We start from the raw sequence: 17729 nt of genomic DNA, 5'->3' as shown, positions 1-17729 counted from the left end.
CTACATTTAAAAATATGTATGTAAAGATATTGATTTTTTAAGAGAATGTTGTAGCATTCAAAACCAGAAATGACTATCTCACCAGTAGTCTGCTACAGAAATCATAATGAGCTAAAATACTTCTAAGCATCACAACTGCAGGCAATTATCTCTCTGCCAGCATCAGAATTTCTGGAAAACTCAAAAGGAACATGATTAAAATGCACAAACTGTTAAAAAATTACCTGTCTGCAATACTGGCAGGCTTAACTTTGTCAATGACAATGACCTGCTTGTTGCAGTACATAGAGGTAGTTAATGCAATTCCCAGACTTGACCCTGGGGATTTGGCAACTTCAACTAGCAGAGGCCCGGAAGCTGTTGCTATTGAATCTGTAAAAAAACAAGAAAAAACATCCTAGAAAACAAAATCAAGGCTGGCTCTGACTGACTTAGGAGGACAGAGCCTATTTCATTTTCTCCTGGTTATACAGGAATTGTTCTACTGTACCTTTATCACCCAGTTTATTAGTGAAAGAAACACAATGTCTGCTTATGCTTTAAAGCTCAAAACCCTGCACAAATACATGGGCCAGTGATGGAAAAATTATTTATTTAAACAACTGAGGAACACAACATCATGTCTGTGTAAACAGACTTTACAACAATGTGTAATATTCGGTAACTCAGAAGAACACACTGCATTGTTTTTAGGTATTTGGGAGGTGGTCCACTGTCTGCTTCTTATTTTTCATTCAGGGTTAAACACGAAACACAATCAGGAGCTAAAAGAAGAGGGAAATGGGGTTGGGGTTTTTCCTCTGTCGCTGCAGCTGGGACAGCACTGCCTTGTCTTTGGGTGCAATTATAATTATAAGCAGTGGGGCAACAGAGGGCTTGTTGGTGAGAATGCAAGGAGATAAACAATTCAACGGCTTCTCATGTCCTATTTATCATGCTGGCTGATGAAGCGGAGAACACGATGAGGGAGAAGAGATTATGGTATAAATAACTCTCTCCAGGTGGGAAGAAGTGCTTTGTGCGAACTGGTTAAAGTGCAGAGGAATAAGAAGGGGAGAGGGGTGATAGGTGTATACCCATTAATAACAGAGCCATGGCAGAAAGGAATGAGTTTCTGGCAGTGTTGTCAAACAGCTTTCTGAAAAATGAATCGGCAGCACATTAATTATTCAACAATAAAGATGTTTCAATCATTAGGATACCTCTACCGTGACTGAATCGCTTTAATGTTTCTGTGATTTATTAGCTGAGGGACTTGATGAGGAGCGTGCTGATTAATTTTTTTGCTTAGAATACAGTAAGTCTACATTTTTATTATTATTTTTTCAGTATTTGTTGAAACAATTTAAACTGCGATAAAAAAACTCCTTTTCAATAGAAAATCAGAGTCTATTGGTAAGTCTTGGTAAGAGGGATTATTAAAATATTAACAGATAATGATAAAACATTTAACACCATGCATGAATAACATACCTTTCTTCTTCTGAAATATAAAGACACATGTAATGTCTTTGTTGCACTTTTTCGTCTCTTTTTTATCAAATATGGTTTGATATTTTAACTTTTGCACCAACACTGGAAACTGAAAGTGAAAAGACCTGTAGCTCATGAAAAATGAATCCACCAAAATCAGTGGCTGTTACCAAACTGCCACATCAGAGCATAAAGGGCTTTACTTGACCAGCTTCTGCCTGCACTGGTCCAGTACTGTCTCACAGATGGTGAAAATTAAGTAAATCAATTTGTTTTTTTCCTTCTTCATCAAAACTCGATGAGCACTTCTTAATTACTCTTGAGCAGCATAAAAATAGATTAAAACCCCCACCAGTTTATAGCACTACAAGCTGGCTAAAGAATAGCCCTGTGAAAAATAAATCCCTTAATGAACTTATATTCATGACCCCTTCTTGTGTTGAATAGTTTTTGGAGTACAGAAAATGTGGTTTACACAGTTTTACTCAGTAATATACTGATACACACAAACCAAAAAAACCTGAACTGCTGAGGTTTAATAAGAAGGCCCATAACTGTGCAATAGAGAAATGTATTCCACCCATTTATAATGACATTTCTCATCACAGGGCCATAAAACTATAAATCTGTCAACTGAGGATTATATATTGATACTGATAGAATACTTTTAAGAGGTCTCAGGAGCAAATGTATGAAAATGTTATAGGCCTAAAGCACTCCTGGAAAAGGAGTTAGTAATTGTGCAAGGTTGGAAACCGAAGTGCAATGCAAGATCTTCAGCCTTCTGCAAGAAACACAACTCCTGGTTTGGAGAGCTGCAGCCCCTCTCTTTTCTCGTGTTAGTCTATGAAACAACTGGTGGGAGTTTTAAATGTTTTTTTTTTTTACCACCAGCACATTAGCTGTTTTCTTGTAGCCTGATCTAATCAGATCTCAGGAGCTATTCAAGGCTAGGCCTTGTCAGCACTGGGATGGAATATTTTAAAGCAGCATCAATGAGCTGCATTCGATAGACCAGTAGGTGGCACACTTCTGTCTGGACCACCATTTCCAAATTAAATTCCCTACTATGTTGACTGAGGACATTGTGCTATAGCAGACAAGCTCGGGACTACTTGGTCATTAAAGATACCAAGGCCCTCTTTGTTAGAGTAGAGATACTAGTGCTGGCTAAATTCCACTATGGGCTTGCACGGTCTGGCAAATCTAATTTAATTGGCGAAGTAATTCCACATTTCATTGTCTGACCCGCTGTATAGTGAGGCTGCAGGTTCAGAATGGTTACTGCAAGTTACCGAGGCATGCGCTGAACGTCAGTAATGCACAATGTGGATTCCCTCCTATATTTACAATACTCTGGGAACCTTTGGAATGCAAAGTATGATGTAAATGTAGCATTATAATCCTTTGATGCAACTGCCTGCTCATCTACATACCTATTGATTCACCAAAGCATTAATCTAAGTTTTTCTAGCTCAATCTGACTCATCCACAACTCTCCAATGGCCCGGGGACAGGGCTCTGCTTTAAGATGACACGCAGAATAACTTGTCCTTCCTGACAGGAGGTTCGACAAAATGGGAAAGTGGCGTAGGGTCACGCCACCACCGGACCGCTCTCAAGGAGAGGAGGTTGAGATTCTGGGATCGTACCCATGACCGACACGTCATACTCGATGAGGAGCGTCGCTTCCTGCCCGCACTGCTTCAGGATGCTCATGGCCTCGGCATGGGAAGTTCCGTGGAGGCGGATGCCATCGATACTCAGCAGCCTGTCCCCCGACTTGACAGTGCCTTCCCTGGGGGAGAGTCCAGAAGTAGGCAAATACAGTTCTGTGAGGGGGCTGTAACTTTAACACACAAACACGACTCTCCGCTCCTTCAGCTGGAAAATAACATGCATTAGTGAAAGTATGGAATATAATTAAAAGAGCTGAAGAGGAGGAGAGAGCGCATTTTTCCACATGAGAACAAAATGACATGGAATACCAACCACATTAAAATGCATTAACTAGAAAAATTAACATCAATATTACTTTCTAATAAAAAAAAGCAGAAACTTGAAATAAATTACAGTGTGATACCACTGAAGCATAGCACACCACTGAGTTCCAGTTCCATTTCACTGATATGAAATAAAATAATTTATTTCAATTGTGAAGTAAAAAGGCATGGCAGAACACTCAATTTCCAAGCAATCAAAAGTCCATTTGGATTATGCGAAAGCTTGGCTATGATTAGCAATGATTATGAGCCCTTCTCTTTAGATCTGAGGGAGGGAAAGTTATCACTTATGGTGATGCGAGTTAGGAAAAACACAGCAGAAAGATTCATTGGAATTTCAAGCAACCTCCTGCAGTAAATCCCAACAATGCCTGAAAAGACAAATATTTTACCATTTAAATCTTTTGCCAAAATGTATCAATTTGTCAATCACACACAATAGCCCTGTGGATTTTCACATTCCTGGGTTAGGATGATGAGTCACAGCTATTGTGAAGCAAGTATACCTGCATCTCAACACCAACAAAACTTTTGGAAACAACAGGTTTACCTTTAACTTGGGACAGGAAATGATTTGTTACTGTATTACTGATGATTAACCAGTGAACACTAGCAGAAGATTATATCATTTTATAAAAACGTATGGGATCAGGTGACACCGTTCCACAAGCTCTTACCTATCTGCCGGGCCCCCAGGCCTGACTGTAGTTATGACAACGGGACGAGACTTGTTTCTGTCTTCATGGGCCCCTCCTGCAACAACCACAAGATATTTAGATTCCCATAACACTGGGAACAGTAGCATAATAAAAACCAAAGCCAGGCCATGTAATTGTTTCTAATTTGGTAGACATTTAGAAGGGTAGGAAATAAAATGGGAAAAAAACAGCAACTAAGCACAGAGTAAAAAAGAGGCTAATGTTTCCTAATGACAAAAGAGACTTCGGTGTCAAAGAGTTAACTTCTCTAAAAGGACATAAATTAAATGTGTGATAATTTTGAAAATCCAAAACTTCTGGGTTCTGCAAATTAAACAAATGTTTAAATAAGACGTTTTGTATGTAATATTTCAAAGCTAAAAAGGCTAAAGTATGAGCAATATTAAGAGATTCTTTCACTTAATGTTCAGCCTCAGAAGAACTCCATCTGCAAGAAGATGGTGTCAATGCCCAAAGAGAATGGCAATCCTCTTAATCTGACTAATATTACTGTAATTGAAGTGGTGAGTTTTCATGCTGTTGGCTATTATCAGTTATGTATCTTTTTAAGTATGCACAGAAGAATTCCCCCATCACTTAAGGATAAGCAAGTACTCAACATTTTCTGAGCAGCTAACATTAACGTAGTCATGTTAACAAAATTATGCCAATGACTCTCATACAAAAACTGAAAGCAAACAGATATGACTGCTTTACACCAGTGCAATTTACTTTACCATATTACCAAAAGTAACATACTGTATAAATGCAATCATAAACTATATTGTGTTATCAATCTGTGTGTACTTACCTCTTATGACAAACCCAAATGTGTTGCCTTCTTTGTGTAAAGTGACTTCTACATTTTTAAAAATCACCCCTGAGCCTTGAACAGCTGCAAAATAGTAAACAAAACATGAGGAATTTTTTAAAAGTAGACTTTTCAACACAGCCTTGGGCACTAGACACTTAGTAACCTACTTCTCTGCTGCAAAATTACACAGTAAAGCTTGAAGTTAGACTATCGCATAAACCACCAACGCAAAAAAGCTAAATATATTTTTTTACAACTGCAACATAGAAAGGTTCATTGAAACTATGAACTTTATGGTGAGAGTTAGCAAAAAAACGTTTAGAGCAATATTCAGCTGGCAGTGGTTAGCAATGAAGTTGGAATCTCTTAAAAAGTTAACTTTGCTGCAGAAGGCAGAATTATTTGAGTCTCTTAAGTGCACACATGAGCTTGTTGGTTTGTCTGAAGGCATGCTTACCATTTATATTTATTATAATAAAAAATGCTGCTCAGTACAATTTATTCCAATTGACTTTATAAGATAAAGGCAAACAGGAACATACAGATTTCTCGATTGCCCCTTCAACTTTGTATTTTACACAGATAGAATTAAGGAAAATTCAGTGAAGTACAAATTGTATGATGGAAAAATGTCTCCACTAACAGATTGAAGAATGGTGTTTTATAATACCAGTGCATACAATAATACATTTTGTTTGTGTGAAAACATAACATATTTTAAACAAAGCCCATTTTAAAATGATCTATCTAAACATTTTTTCCATAAAAGTACTATTTACAGTATATTATGTGTTGAATTTCGTTATACTGTATAATTTTGTTTGCTTTCTGAAGTGAGAGTCAATACCTGGCATGAGGGATATGTCTCCATTTCCACAAGCAAATTTATTTCAGTGACAAAGTAAATTTAGAAACCTACTGTAAGTCAACTTTAGGGATCTTCTCTACCTCTTCACTAATACATACACCACTGAAGAAAATAGCCAGGGAATGTTATTCAGGTTTATTTTCTCAAATGAGATGAAAAATCAACAAGAGTGGAAAAGGACTGGAGCTCAACTATTTAATCCCTGAGTCAAGCTGTTCTTGGTATTTACACAGTGGGGGTTCCTAATATTTTGACCTGTGAGTGTAGACTCTCTGTCATAGATGTACAAAGCCACTACTCCTCTATATTCAACCATATTGTTTTTTCTTTTCTACTACCAGCCTTATTCAGCTCATCCGCTTTATTTTTGTTTATCCAAGTTTCTGAAAATACTACTTTCTACTGTACAGTAGATGTCTGTACCTCTAACTCACCATCGGTTGTCTTAGAACCTTTATAGCTGACTGAGCTCATTCTATAGAAAATGCCTATTTTAATAACATACTGTATACTGGTATATTTTATAATTCCATGCAGCCAGTCATAATGAAGGAGCCTCTCTACCAGCCCTACTGTATGTAACACAAAAAAGCATTTGCTTCAGAGACAGAACTGTGATTATCAGTAGTCATTAGCCTGCTGTTTCAAGTGAACAATTATTATGGCATTTTATGTTATCGATCAATGAGATTTGCACAGAAAGCTGTGTTTGCAACAGAAGATAATTACTTACAAATAGGTGGCAGCTCATACTCCACTTCCAGCACTACCCTCTCTCCAACATTTTTGAGGAGACTAATAATTTCATCATGCCGAAATTTGGTTAAGTTTATCCCATTTACTGATTTTATGTAGTCTCCGACATTTAACTGGTCGCTCCTGTAAAAAAAGCAAAATGTTTCTATTTATTTGGGAAAGAGGCATTTCCTTTAAGAGTTATTTTATACTGCTGAAACTATTTTAAAATGTTGTTAAGACAGTTAGCAAAATGATAATCAAACACTTCAAATCAAACAGTGTTTCTACATAGCTCAAGTACTGTAAATAAGATTACTGACATTTTCCTGGTAATTTATATTGTAATATAAATATATAGAAAACTATTAAGTCAATTCAAACATAAAGAAGAGAGGATCTGGTCCTTGGAGGGATGAACCCTGCTCCTAGAGTAACACGTTGGTTTCTGGTTTTCATTCCATCTTCAACCTTAATGACTTAATTGGAGCAATTAAGTGGATAAGAATCAAATCATTTGTGTTTTCCAGGTCTTAACTGGGTGTTAATTGAAAGCAAGAACCCAGCACCTAGCCTACTCCTGTGTTACGACCCCAAGTGTCTAGGGGTAAAGGGGTGTAACATTTAGGATACTTTTTGGATGCAGGTGGGTTCTGGTGAGGGACTTAGGAAGTGTGACAACAAGGGTTGGTGCAAAAGTGATTAGTTTAAGGTGAATAAGTGACTGGCTTGTAATTGGACACAATAACAAACAGTGAAAAGGAACTAGAGTGGTGCCAAATGAAAGAAAACAACAAATAAAATGGAACTGGCTAAGAAAGTGAAGGAAGCTGACCTAACTACAAAAGAAAACCCGAAACACACGGTCTTCGGCATCTTCAAATGCCCTAGCTAACCTTCACTGATTACCCAAAATCATACAAGACAAACGGCACTCATACGAACTAAACTAGTGTGACTATTACAAAAACCAACTACTGTATGTGTGTAAAGTGTACCCAACAACCTAAACTAACCCTATACACAAAAGTTCACATAAATACACAAGTGAACTAGGAATACAAAAAAGGGAAAACGAGAGTAGTCAACAGGAACAGGGTACAAAAGAACACAAAGGTTGAACATATAACACGTTTGGGCAAGGTAATGGCGAAACAAAGATAGATAAACAAACAAACAAACAAACAAACGAAAGGCTCCTTCCTTCTGAAAGTCTCTATGTTATATAGTGAATAAGATGAGTTCTGATTGGTTGAGAAGCTGATTGAAGATGATGTCACGCAGAAACAATGATATAATGGGACCAATGGGGGAGGGAGAACAATCAAGGTCAGGAAGTGTGTAACATAGCAACAAAACACACCCAGACCACACAATGGGACGTAACATCCTGCTTGAGCAATTTATTCAGAGATTTGCTCCAAAACAGCAGATGATTATCTTTAAGATTCAACTCTTAACTAAAATCAGGAAAAGAACAAGATATGATTTCACATGAGAACCTGAAATGTTGAAACAGTTTAGAAAGGAGAAAATGACTGTGTATTATACAGTACAGTATATTGAACATTCAAACACCACTCAGACAGCAACCTATGAATTGGACCCGGGGCCCCAGCACTGTGAGACAGCAATGCTAACCATTGTGCTGCTGTGCTTCTCCCAGTTTATTTGCAGCTCAAACGTTTGCCTATTCCTGTACTGGAGTTTACTAGACTAATACAGATGCTTAAATACACACCATTGAACTTCTGGTGGAGACCTTCCAGTAAAATTCATTCAATTTTTATGTACTACTCCAAACTGTTCCAAAACAGGGAGGAAACAAACTCAAATCCACCTTTAGATACAGTACATACAGACATATTTTAGAAGGCATTCAGTCTTAGAAGCATCTTTTTACTGGCTTCTTTATCTGAAATTATCTTTTTCCTGTACATAACTAAGAAGGAATTAATTCTTAAATATTATAAATCCTGTTCTAAAAGTAATGCAGAATTCATGTTAAATCAACACTGAACATCCAAAGAAACCTCTCGCTATTTATTGCATATATTTTTATAAAAGTAAATTATACAGAATTTGAGTCCTGGTTAAATGCTTTTAGCATCATTTTAAATAACTGTTCATTCATGAATGACTGACACAATCAAGTGACTTGGCACAAACGCTAAATTACAGTACCTTGTTATGGAGAGATTTGATTGGGCAAAGGTGAGGAGGTTATTGAACCCATTAAATGTTAAGGGTGTAGTAAATCGCAAAAGAAAAACACAGAAAGCAACCAACATGTCCCACTTATCAAAACCCAAGATAGACTTGCTAGCAGAGGAGCAAAGCTGTATTTAGCACTGGTTTAGTATACAGTAATCCACTATAATGGATGTCAGCAAATGTGTCTCAGATGAGCAGAAAAACACTAATTGTTGTGTACAACAGACAAATCTATGGGGAGGTTTGAAAAGGAGTGTCTAGTCATTACAGAACTGCTCTTGTTTAATTAAAATAACACAAAATAATTAAAACGATTATTAAGAGAAAATCAGAATCATCCCCCCTGCTCCATGTTTTTGCATTTCAAGTCAATTTTTATCCATCTATGTATGAAAGCCAATTAGCACCATACAGAAAAAACGTTATTGCATTATAGCATGTTTTAATGAGACAACATTACTTATTTTGCAGTTGTCATTGCCTTATAATGAAATAATGCTGGCTGCACAACTCCACCAAGATACAGTATATCAGTCTGTTGGTTGTGGCAGTAGGTTCTAGGGGTGAAGCTGTTCCAATGAAGTGTTTCTTGTTTTTTTCCTACATCTTGAACCAAGCTGAAAGTACTTATTGAGAGAACCACCAGTTGCTACACTGTATCTTTCAGTTTTTGAATGAAAAACAAAACAGACAAAAACATTTAGCAAATTTATGTTTAAAAATAGCTTAGACACCAGAATACCATCTTCATATAAGTACCATCTTCATTTAGAATAATAAAAGGGTAATGACACATCCCTTTTGTGGAAAACAATTAGGATAAAGGAAACACGTACTGCATGTATTTTAAGTTTCTATTTTTCCTTCTGGTAATTGAGCATTCCTGGGTTAAACACGTCATCAACTAACTCACTAAGTGATTAGAAAGAAACACTCGCAAACCTGGTCTCTCGCTTTTGGAAGTATTTGGGTCAGGTGACAAGTTCTGCCTTGGACCCGTCCCCAACAGTTGTGTGAAATGCAGAAAATACACGGTGTAGCATGAAACTGCCCACACATTGACATGCACTCCGGCATAAGCAGTCAACATTAATGCACAGACATTAATTTAAAGAAACTATTGTATCGTTTCACAATGCCACAAATACCAATACAAATCTACCCCTAGTTTTCTGTGTACTGTATGTGTAAGTTGCCTACTCATTCATTGTGGAAAAAGTTAAATTAAGTCAAGCAGTGGTAGACAAGAATTATGTTACATGACATGCTGGACAAAAGTGTTCATCTAAGTTTTACACAGTGATATGTCATTAAAACGCAATACTTATTGTGACATAATCTTATTAAAATGCAATACATAAAGTGAAACAATGCAATATTTCTTGGTAATTACGTAATACTAATTGAGAAATACTTATTAATACTTATTGAGAAATGACAGTGTTTTCTGGTAATAACGCAATAATATTTTTTCATTGTGGAGCTAATTGGCCTCCATATTCAAGACATTGAGTGGAGAGTAAATAAGGCAACTAATGAATATTTCTTTTCTTAATATACCATACCAATCGTGTCCCAGTGGCTCATTAAAAAATCATATTATGTAAGGGTGCTGACAAGCCAGGTTGTATCTAGTTTCCCTGAGTTGTCAGTCAAAACCCTGTGGATGAAGAACTTGACTGGCTGATGGGTTCATGGACCAAGTAGATAATGACAAGATGTCAAACCAATTTCAAACATTCAAAATGTAAAACAAGGACATGACAAAAAAGATGTGGTCTAGAATGCCATTTCATCTGACACTGGTGCACAGCGAGAGCGGTGTATTAAATGAACAATGTGAAAATAATATAATTGAAAGAAAATACAGTTTAATGAATTAAACAGAATCATATATAGTAAAGAAATAGGTTGTTCGATTGTGCGATGAAGAAGTTGAGTAATCCATAATATTTGCAAAACAGGCATCAGAATAAAATTCAGGGATGCAAATGCGTTGGATAAGCAGCTGTGGGGAAAAAAAATACTGTGCGACCGGAATCCACATGTCTCGGAGACGATGCGGATTGTACATTAGAGAGGAGACAGCGAATCCTCCTGCTCTCTCTGTGGTGCGATCACGATGTGAGCTAGTGAAAGGGAAAGAAGGCCTCCTAACCCTGCGAAGAGCAAACATGCCTGACAAGCAGCTAATTGAACAAGCCCCAGGATCCTTGTGCTTAATCATGGAATCATTTATGAGGTGTATTTGAAAACACACTTCCAAAACAGCAGCGGCGACAAGCAGCAGTACTGTACCTAGCAGCGATGCCCCCCTGGCGCAGATTAGACACTCTGGGCTTGCCGTCCTTGTCGATGCCCCCAGATACCGTGAGCCCCAGGGTGGTGCCCTCCTTCTTCATCAGTTCCACTATGGTTGAGCCCTTAAACTCATCTGGAGAGGAAACAGAAAGGCGGGGAGGGGATGTTAGAATTGAAAGGGGAGATGCTGGATGACAGTCCTGTAGAAGGAGAGATATCACATTCCGGTCCCAGCTCAGCAGCGCTCCCACTGTGTAGTTGTATGTGCCTGCTACATGGCATTTACAATTACAGCTCAATTACAACTGTCACGGGATACTGCTGCATAAGAGTGGAGAATTGTATCCAGCAGCATCCAAGAACATGTAATGGTAGTTTTTGTACAGTAGTTTACCACAGAAAATTGAATTCTCAGTTTGTAAGAGTTGTAAAAAGGGTTTACTGTACTTAACATATTGCCCTTGCTAGCTTTCATTACTATTATTTACACATGCCAATCTCATGTTTATTCCTGAAACTTTACATTTAAAGTTAGTACTTATTACTATACTAATATTAGTACTTAGTACACTAGAGATGCTAGGACTGGCTAAACTCTGGTTTAGAAAAAATAAAAACATGACAAAAGAGCTAAAGCCCTCTCCAACTTTGGTATGACCATATCCGATTTTATTGTATTCTGGGGCAATGTTTATTATGTGGCACAGATTTTTCAGGAATAACAACATTAACTATTTCAGGTCTTCTGGGGAGGAGAAGAGTGTGATGAAGCCAGTTCATAGATGGAGATGATTAGGAGGCTACGACTGTTGAAGGCCAGGGTAAAATCTGGCACCAGAGGTTAACTCCGCTTCCCTTTTCAAGAAATGCTCTTGGATTTTTAACGAATACGGAGAGTTAGGACCTCGCTTTTACGTCTCATCTGAAACACAGTGTCACTATACCGCCTTTCTTGCGGTATAGTGACACTAAACCTTGGACATTAGACTCACACTCCCTACTGGTCCCACTAACAGCTCTTCCAGCAGCAACCCAAGAAAAAAATCAGAGAAGGAAGATAGACGGAGAAGAGGAGAAGCAGTGTGCCAGATGAGACGACCCCGATCAGCATTAAAGACCAGAAGTACTGTATTTGAACCTTGTTTAAGAAAGCTTACTCTTCTTTTATATTAAGAAACTAATTTCCTTCATAAGGAATTCCCAGGCTAAAGACATTGTCTCCGAGTCAGTATTTCTAGAAGTGGGAGAAAGATTCCCATTCACTTTGAAGCACTTGGGTATATTCTTGGCATTTCTTTATAAATTGGGTGTTGTATTTATTTATTTTCATTATTATCCTTCTCTGTTTTTCTATTTTCTTAACTCCCTATTCTGTAACAGTATTATGACTACCTTAATTAATCCTGCCTTTATCAATTTATTTGTACAATGGGAGGAAGCCTTAAGTTCTGTAATTAGGATTTGAAGAATGTTTTTCACAATCATTTTTAATTATTTGTGGAATCACTGTTTAAATTGAAAAGAAGGAAAGGCAGTTTGATGTATTGTGCAGTTAACACATTATTAATAAGTATGGGATTTTAAGTGGTATCTGTCAGTTTAAAAGATGGTTAAACATGTAACTATTTGGAAACATATGAGCACACCTTGTCAAAGGCTACTGTTTCCAAATGAGTAGTTTTCTACAAAAGAATTGCAAAACTCATTTTAATTAGTATGTCATTTTTAATTTTCACAAGCTGTCTGATCACAAGAAATGCTGTTCAGCAGTTTGTTCAGTTTGCAACAGACCAGTGGAATAAATCCTAACAACTTTAACCACTAGAGAGAAAGCAGATCTGACTCTTCAAGCAAGTCGACAATAGCAAACAAAATGAACACATTTAATAATTCTGGTTCCAGTGGCTCCCTTATTAAGATGCAAGTATAAAAACGAATTATACTTCAAAGAGGTCTCTATTATGAGTCATTTGGCTTCCTGAATTACAGTACAGCACCTCACAGTAATTAAGAAATACTATTGATTCAGCACAGGTATAACTGCAGCAGAGAGGAGTCATAAACATGTTATACAGGATGACCCTTGAACTGGAACCTTTCTCTCCAGACTCAACAATCAATCTCATACTACCACCCACATAGTCTACTGTACATTCTTGCCCACAATTCCATAAAGCGCTCACAGCCTTCTCATACTCCTGAAACCTTTTCTTGCAACAGAAGCTGCACTATTATCAGTAAGTACCAGGAACTTACATATAAATGTCTCCCATGGCCACTGCAAAATAATTCAGAGGGTATCATGTTTGTCCAGCAAACTGACCTTTTTGCATCTCTAGCAGAGAGTGCCCTGCGATTTATAAGGGGAAGACTGACCAACTGTTTTTGGGGAACATGGAGCACTGGGGATAAAATATCTCCCTGAGCCAAAGGTTCCGCTCTTTTCTTCTCCTGTCTATGAAAATACTGACTTTTCTGTCTGTAATTTCTCCAGAAAGCAAAATGAATCTTAATATACAGTAGGTTACCAAGTTCCCCTCGCTTTCAACAACCGACTAAATCTCTCCATCCATTCACAGATTTTTGCTTTTCAGACTTCCCCTTGACTTCATTTTCCAGGTTTAATTTTCCTTGGTCACACTTCCACGCCGGTGCTCCCATTCTCCTTCTTTCGTCCTCCACACTCAGCTCTCAGGCTCCCTCACAGCTGAAGAAGACTCTGCAGTATAACACAGTGATTTTTCTTCTTTCTACTTTTCAGCAGGGAATTAACCACTAACTTTGCTTATACAGTATTTGGGATATTTAAAGATGTTGGGACATAAAAAGATAATTCCCGACAGTAGTGCTGCTTCAATTATGGTAAATGCTCAATGTGTTTCACATTTTGTATTTATAGATACTGTATGTAGTAAAATCAGACTATAAATACAAAATGAAAAACAGAGAGATAGAAGAAGCTTTACGAAAACGATGTATTTCTTGAGACAGTACATCTTCTAGATAAAGCAGGCAAGTAGTTTAAAAGGCAAAAGGCAAACAGAACGCTCGGATATAGTTGTAAGCATTTAAATCAGGGAACAATATTTTAAAACTGTATAACACTCTAGTAAGGCCTCATTCAGAATAATATGTACAATTTTGGTCACCATCTTGTGGAACATATATTGCCATGCTGCAATCAGTCCGAAGAAGAATAACTAGATACTTCCCAGGGCTTAAGGAAAAGGCGCACACTTACAGGCTAAAGGAACTGAATTTTTTTTTATCCTTGAACAGAAAAGACCACAAGGGGACCCAAATACAAGTACAGTATTCAAAATCCTCAAAGGTGCCAACAAAGTCAACCCAGCAGTTTTCTTCAAATTGGTGAAATACAAACCAAGGGACACAAATGCAAACTATCTGTAAGAGGATTTAAATCCAAGTTTAGGAGGCATGTCTTATCCAAAGGGCTACAGGAAAATAGAACAAGTTATCCAGCCATCCACGGGGACGTTGTTGAAGCCAATACCTTTTTACAATAAAAACAGATGGATGAAATCCTTGGATCAATAAATGACGTACTATCCAATGGGCTAGATAGGTGAAATGGCTCATTTGTAACCATTATGTTCTAAGTTTATCTGGCTGCCTTTGTACATTATAGTACAATGTTAGATGCTGAATTCTATACTGTTTATAACAAAAAACAACAGGACAACAACAATAGACAACAGGACTAGCTACTGACAAACACCGAATACCAGGAACAATAAATAAGGTGGAAAGCACTTGTAATCAAAGTAAAAGCTGACAGGTTTTATATTATGTTATCCCCTCGATCAATGGCATCACAATGTAAAGGATTGAATAATGATGCTGGAAAGATTGGCCCAGCTTTGGGGTTAGTGAGCTTGTCAATAAACTGCCAGAGCACAGCTGAACCTTCTTGCTTCAGCAAATTTTAGATCCCTTGATGGCAGGAAGGTTGTTAACTTCAAGCAAGCTGACACACCATTGAGCAAATTGTAATTAATTTTGTCAAATAAGCAACTTCTTAACATTTCAAGGAAACATCTGTACAATCTGAAAATCTACAAGAGCAGCACTCAGTGCTATAACTTGGAATTCCCTCAAAATAAAAAGTAATTTTGACGAGTAATATCTCAATCACAGAATCCCCAGACATCACAAACAGAAAAGAGGCAAACGCAGTAGATTAATCATAGTTGTCTGTAACACAAGAAACTGTGGAAATAACCTCAATGTGCCTTTCGTCTGTGAGGCACAAACATTTTTCATGTAGTCAATTCTTGGGTTTCTACACTTTGAAGAAACCTACTTGGATGATATCTAGAAACATCTACAGTATGGCATGTTGTGTTTTGTAAGCATCAGCAACTGTCAAAAACTTTTTTATTCAATAGCTGTACCCTTTGAGAAAAAAAATATTTTCGAAAACCTGCAGAATGAATGTTTCATATGTACTGTATATCTCAAACTTCATATCACAGAGATCAATCTACATCAAATGACAAACAGCAAAAACATGATATGTGCTGAAGGCCCATGTGTTGAAAAATATTTAATGTTGAATAATGGCATCTGAGAGCTGTAAACACAGACAACCAAGCCCTCTTTCACGTCCTGACATCTGAGCCAAAATACAGCTGTAAGACATCAAGGGTCCTCCAGTCTCCTTGAAAAGAAGGGGCTATAAAATGAATGCCTCACTTGAATTGCTGTGGTAAAGCTCTTGTAACCCCAGCAATGCAGCCATTACAGTGTCTCCTCCTTGTGCCATCGGTGAGGCTTACCAGCTGCTCTTCTGTGAGCATGAAAGGAGCAAGTCTTTCATAAACAGGAATTATTCACATTTAGACACACTGGTAGCCACTGCAGATCTTACCAACACAGATCGGCTGCTGTGGTCCATGTATCCCATTACACTGGTGAGAACTGTAAAGGAAGTTAAAGCAGCAGGCCAATATTGTCACATTGCAGACAATCACATTATCACGTTTACCTGCTGAAAGTGCCATAATATAAACAACTTGATATATTTGATTAGGGTAGCACGGTGGTTCAGTGGTGAGCATTGTTGCCCTGCAGATCTGGGGGTCCTGCTGTCAATTCTGGACTTGGGGTGCTATCTACATGGAGTTTGTATGTTCTCCTTGTGCTGCCATAGGTTTTCACCAGGTGTTTCCTCCCACAGTTCAAAGACATACTGGTAGGTTAACTGGCTTCCGTAAAAGTGGTGTGACTGTGTGCGCGTTTGTGTCTGTGTCTGCCCTGCGATGGACTGGCATCCTGACTGGGGTGTACTGTATGACATGTTGCACCAGTCGCTTGCCAAAACTGAGTGCCACTCCTTGCTGATCATGAATTGGATAACACAATTAGAAAATGGATGGATGGATACACTGTATGTGATGAATAAATGTTGCATTAATCTTGTTAAAATGCTATATACAGTAATATTAATTATGTTTGATTTTTATATTAACAAATCTTAAGAAAAGCACTGATTACCATAAATACGATTTATATGACACATATGATTACTATTAGATTTTGCCAATTAATTTAGAGGAATGTTCTATCCTCACTCAAATCTTTACCATCATAAATGACAAATGCATTCTCTATTACACCTTATAACACCTTGTCCCAAACACATCTACAGAGGCTTGCATTTACTTTTTACAGAACGTCTTTTCTTTTAGAAAGCTGTACATGAGCATGTGAGAATCCTGACTTCACACACGGCTTCCAAAGGTCACCCAAGCACAGTTTAGTGTCTCGCTACAGCATGCTTTCTGAAAACCGTACCTGACCCTCAACAAATCAAATAAAAATAAATTGAAAATAAACCCTAAGTTGTTTTAGGACAGGAAGAAAGACTGATTGCTTAGTTCTATAGCCACTGTAAGAAATGCAGCATTTTTCAATGTTGACAGCAGTAAGGCTCCAGTCATTTTAAACTAGAGACTGCTGCTGAGCCTGGGAAACACCCATTGTACTTCTCAGCACTGATGAAGGTTAGTTCTATAGTTCTATAAGTAGACAACATCTGAAAAGAAAGGTCTAATAATTAATACGATCTATTAATTGGAGAAGAGGGAAAATGATAGCATGATGAACGCAGGCTCCTTCCACACCTTTTAACCAAGTTTAAAATTCATTTTGTCGCATAAGTGCTGCAAAGCTTTGAGGTCCTGGTACATTTCACAGAGGTCTTCAGTTCACATCTGAAAGCACTATTTAACTGCAGATGACACGTAAGGCACTGAGGGATCCTGATTTCTCCTTGCACCCAGAAGTTAAGACTGATTTAGTAGGGTTAGCAGCACATGGCAGCTAAGATTAAGACTGCCCTGTAGTCAGATGAAAGATTTCATCTTGTGCCGCCCATCTAGAGTCTTTCGTTAAAGCAAGCTTGGAAAGATACATAAAAAGCAATGCATTTGCTAAAATATTTACCTTAAAAACAAGATTGAGAATTTTACAAACCCAACGGTGGTTAATTTTGAGAAACACATTTTAAGTTATCTTTAGCTTTCTTTCTGGTTATATGAAAACACATAGAAAAGATTCAGAAACAGGCAGGAAGCAACTGGAAAGCAACAGTGAGAGAT

General features: G+C 37.7%; 1 protein-coding gene across 12 annotated transcripts in view; it reads right to left on the bottom strand.

Annotated features, from left to right (window-relative positions):
- The window catches only part of grip1 (glutamate receptor interacting protein 1), a 309859-nt gene that overhangs the window by 49037 nt on the left and 243093 nt on the right, over positions 1-17729 (bottom strand). For all 12 annotated transcript variants that reach the window (XM_088644623.1, XM_088644629.1, XM_088644625.1 and 9 more), the window contains 6 exons: positions 11104-11239; positions 6590-6735; positions 4986-5069; positions 4154-4229; positions 3126-3271; positions 225-372 (listed from right to left, as the gene is read on the bottom strand). In XM_088644623.1, coding sequence (XP_088500749.1) covers positions 225-372; positions 3126-3271; positions 4154-4229; positions 4986-5069; positions 6590-6735; positions 11104-11239 — 736 coding nt within the window. The remainder of the gene's footprint in view (positions 1-224; positions 373-3125; positions 3272-4153; positions 4230-4985; positions 5070-6589; positions 6736-11103; positions 11240-17729) is intronic.

This window comes from Lepisosteus platostomus, chromosome 9, assembly GCF_059453375.1.
Source record: "Lepisosteus platostomus isolate fLepPlt1 chromosome 9, fLepPlt1.hap1, whole genome shotgun sequence".
Taxonomy (NCBI): Eukaryota; Metazoa; Chordata; class Actinopteri; order Semionotiformes; family Lepisosteidae; genus Lepisosteus; species Lepisosteus platostomus.
This window is presented reverse-complemented; position numbering and strand designations above follow the sequence as displayed.